Source organism: Nematolebias whitei, chromosome 17 (assembly GCF_014905685.2).
Source record: "Nematolebias whitei isolate Nwh7 chromosome 17, NemWhi1, whole genome shotgun sequence".
Taxonomy (NCBI): domain Eukaryota; kingdom Metazoa; phylum Chordata; class Actinopteri; order Cyprinodontiformes; family Rivulidae; genus Nematolebias; species Nematolebias whitei.
The window spans coordinates 38,715,523-38,718,074 of NC_056514.1; the positions used below are offsets into that span (position 1 = coordinate 38,715,523).

General features: G+C 42.0%; 1 protein-coding gene across 2 annotated transcripts in view; it reads right to left on the minus strand.

The window, feature by feature from the left end:
• Positions 1-2,552, minus strand: part of cbx1b (chromobox homolog 1b (HP1 beta homolog Drosophila)) — a 9,074-nt gene that overhangs the window by 2,221 nt on the left and 4,301 nt on the right. For both annotated transcript variants that reach the window (XM_037691252.1, XM_037691253.1), the window contains exons 3-4: positions 2,181-2,334; positions 1,195-1,345 (exon numbers count right to left, since the gene is read on the minus strand). In XM_037691252.1, coding sequence (XP_037547180.1) covers positions 1,195-1,345; positions 2,181-2,334 — 305 coding nt within the window. The remainder of the gene's footprint in view (positions 1-1,194; positions 1,346-2,180; positions 2,335-2,552) is intronic.

The following is a 2,552-nucleotide window of genomic DNA, read 5'->3' on the forward strand; positions in this document are numbered from 1 at the left end:
CAATCTGTTCTTGATTCTGATCAGTTGTTTTCAATCTGTTCTTGATTTTGATCAGTTGTTTTCATTCTGTTCTGGATTTTCATCGTTTTCACTCTGGTTTCATTCCATAACTCTAGTTTAACTTTGTTTTCACTCTGGTTTCATGAATTCTTGTGAATAGCATCACAAGAAAACGGCGCAGCCAGATAACAACCTGACTTGTGTATAATTGTATCTAGATGGGTGATATTATGCTAATGAACAATGATTATTTGTTAAACTAAATGGGAACCTGACAATCAGAAATGTTTCACATTACTACTTCGATGTAGCAGGTGGCTGCTTTTGTCCTTCCTGCTCTGCTCTCTGTGTGTCTCAAGTGCCTGGTTCACATCTGAACGTAAATTAAGATTATGGATCTGGTATCGTGGGCGTTCAGCTCTATTGATAAGATTTTTTCAACAAAGCAACAATGTCCTGGAGAACCTGCGTGTCCAGCTGAGACGCACGCTGTGTGGTACGTCATGGACCCGTGGGGAGTGTGGCAGTTGATGTGTCTCGCAGTTCTGTCTCAGGCGGACGCTGAAGACGTTTCCATATTTGGATTTATGATAGCAGGTGCTCTGCTTTATCAACTATTGAAGACATCGGCAGCAGTTTCGGCCATGACAAAGCTTCCGAGTCCATGTGAAGGTTTGGTCCATGCTGTAGGAACTCTAAATCATCTGGTTTACGAGCTAAACCGTAAGGTGGAGGCGATTTATGAGAATCGTAGGCCACTTGCGCCTTCTGGGACTCGTCAGCGCGGTGGGTTCGACCTTGAGGGAGCCTCATAGTGGATCAGTGGAATGGATTCTCACAATTAGGCCATTTTGAAACCAGAACGTCCAGAATGGACTCAAGGCTGAAGAAAACAAAATCTGTCTGCCTGAAGAAACTCAACAATCAAAGATTATCTGAATCTGACTCCCGACGGCCTCGGAACGGGCCGACTATCAAATTTCACCTCGATCTTTCTTTGTAATTCATGTTTCTCCCTCTTTTCCTATCTAAGATTATTATTCTGAGAAAGGATAAGGGAGGCCGCGCTTTGAGCAGCAGCTCCGTGCACTCCGTCCATGCTCCGGACGACTGCATGTACACGTTCTCGTTGTATCTCGGTGCAATGATAATAAAGCTTATTCTGATTCAGATTGATAAATTTGTTTTACTTACATCATCTTTCTTTTTTTTGGATTTGCTTTCATCTCCATCTGCGTCTCCGCCCTTCCTTTTTCCTTCGTGCGCCGTTTTCTGGTTCTGCAGATATTCTGCGATCAGATCCGGACAGTCTAAGTTTTCCTCTGGTTCCCAGGTATTATCTTCACTGCAGAACCAAGAACGGTGAAAATTAGCTATTTATCGTTACATTCGACACCAATTCTTTTGTTCTTCCTCGTCTAAAAGAGTGAGTGCAATGATGGAGATCAAAACCTCTTTAAATGTTTTATTAAATTCACAATATAAAGTTGTGTTTTTCTAAGTTTTCTGGGCGTTAGTCTGCGTTCAGTTTGCCGTGCATGCTGCTGTGGAACCATCCGGCTGCCGAGTGTAAAACCCTCTCAAAGGGTTCCAGTTTGTTTGGGGTAGAGCTGGTTTTAAGGACAATAAAACTGTTTCGTTTGTTTTTATTTACAGACAAGCACCAAAAAAAAAAGCCATATTATCAACTAAAGTACCAGAAACTGTAACAGTGTAATCAGAGTTCCTGTAGAAGTCTTGCAGGGAAACGATTTGAAATAGAAAAATACGTTCATACATCTTTACGTGTATTTTTATTTTTGTCATTTTCAGGATGAAACAGGATCACTGGCCCTGAATACGCACAAAAACACCCCGAGAACCTGCAACTAGGACCTTGAAAAGATTTGCACAAAGACAGTGCAGCGCAGTTTGAGAGTCTGTGGATTCTTTCGGTGCGAACTCTGGAACTGCTGTGGAAACTTTATTAAACTCCAAGAACATAACAGAGAAAAGGAGAGCGGTCAAGTTTCTCAGTACGTCCAATAAAACCTGCTGCAAGCGGCCATGTTGCTGGAAAAGTTGTTATATTTTCACAAGACACCAAAAGATGCGTATTTGTAGAAAAAAGGAGCTTCGTGTTTCTTATTTAAGATCCGACAGGCGCCAGAAGAATTTTAAATCGTTCTTGAAATACTCACTTAGAAAAGCCTTTCCACTTGAGCAGGTATTCTACCTTGCCTTTCACCACCCGCCGGTTCAGCACCTTTTCCACCACATACTCTTCCTCCTCCTCTTCCTCTGCAACATCATCTGGTTTCTTTTCCTTCTTCTCTGCTGGAGTCACTTTAGCCTCTGTCGGTTATAAACGTTAATAAACAACAAGATTAGAAGAATTAACGCTGATTTCCTTTCTGCAGATTGAAAAGGAAAACTTCAGATTTACACACGTGCAAAAATGTGTTTGTTTGTTCAATAAACAAAACCCCATGAACGTCACTGAAATCACTTTTTATGAGACGTCTGCACCTGTCCTCGGGTGTTCTGGTCCACCTGTCCTCGGGTGTTCTGGT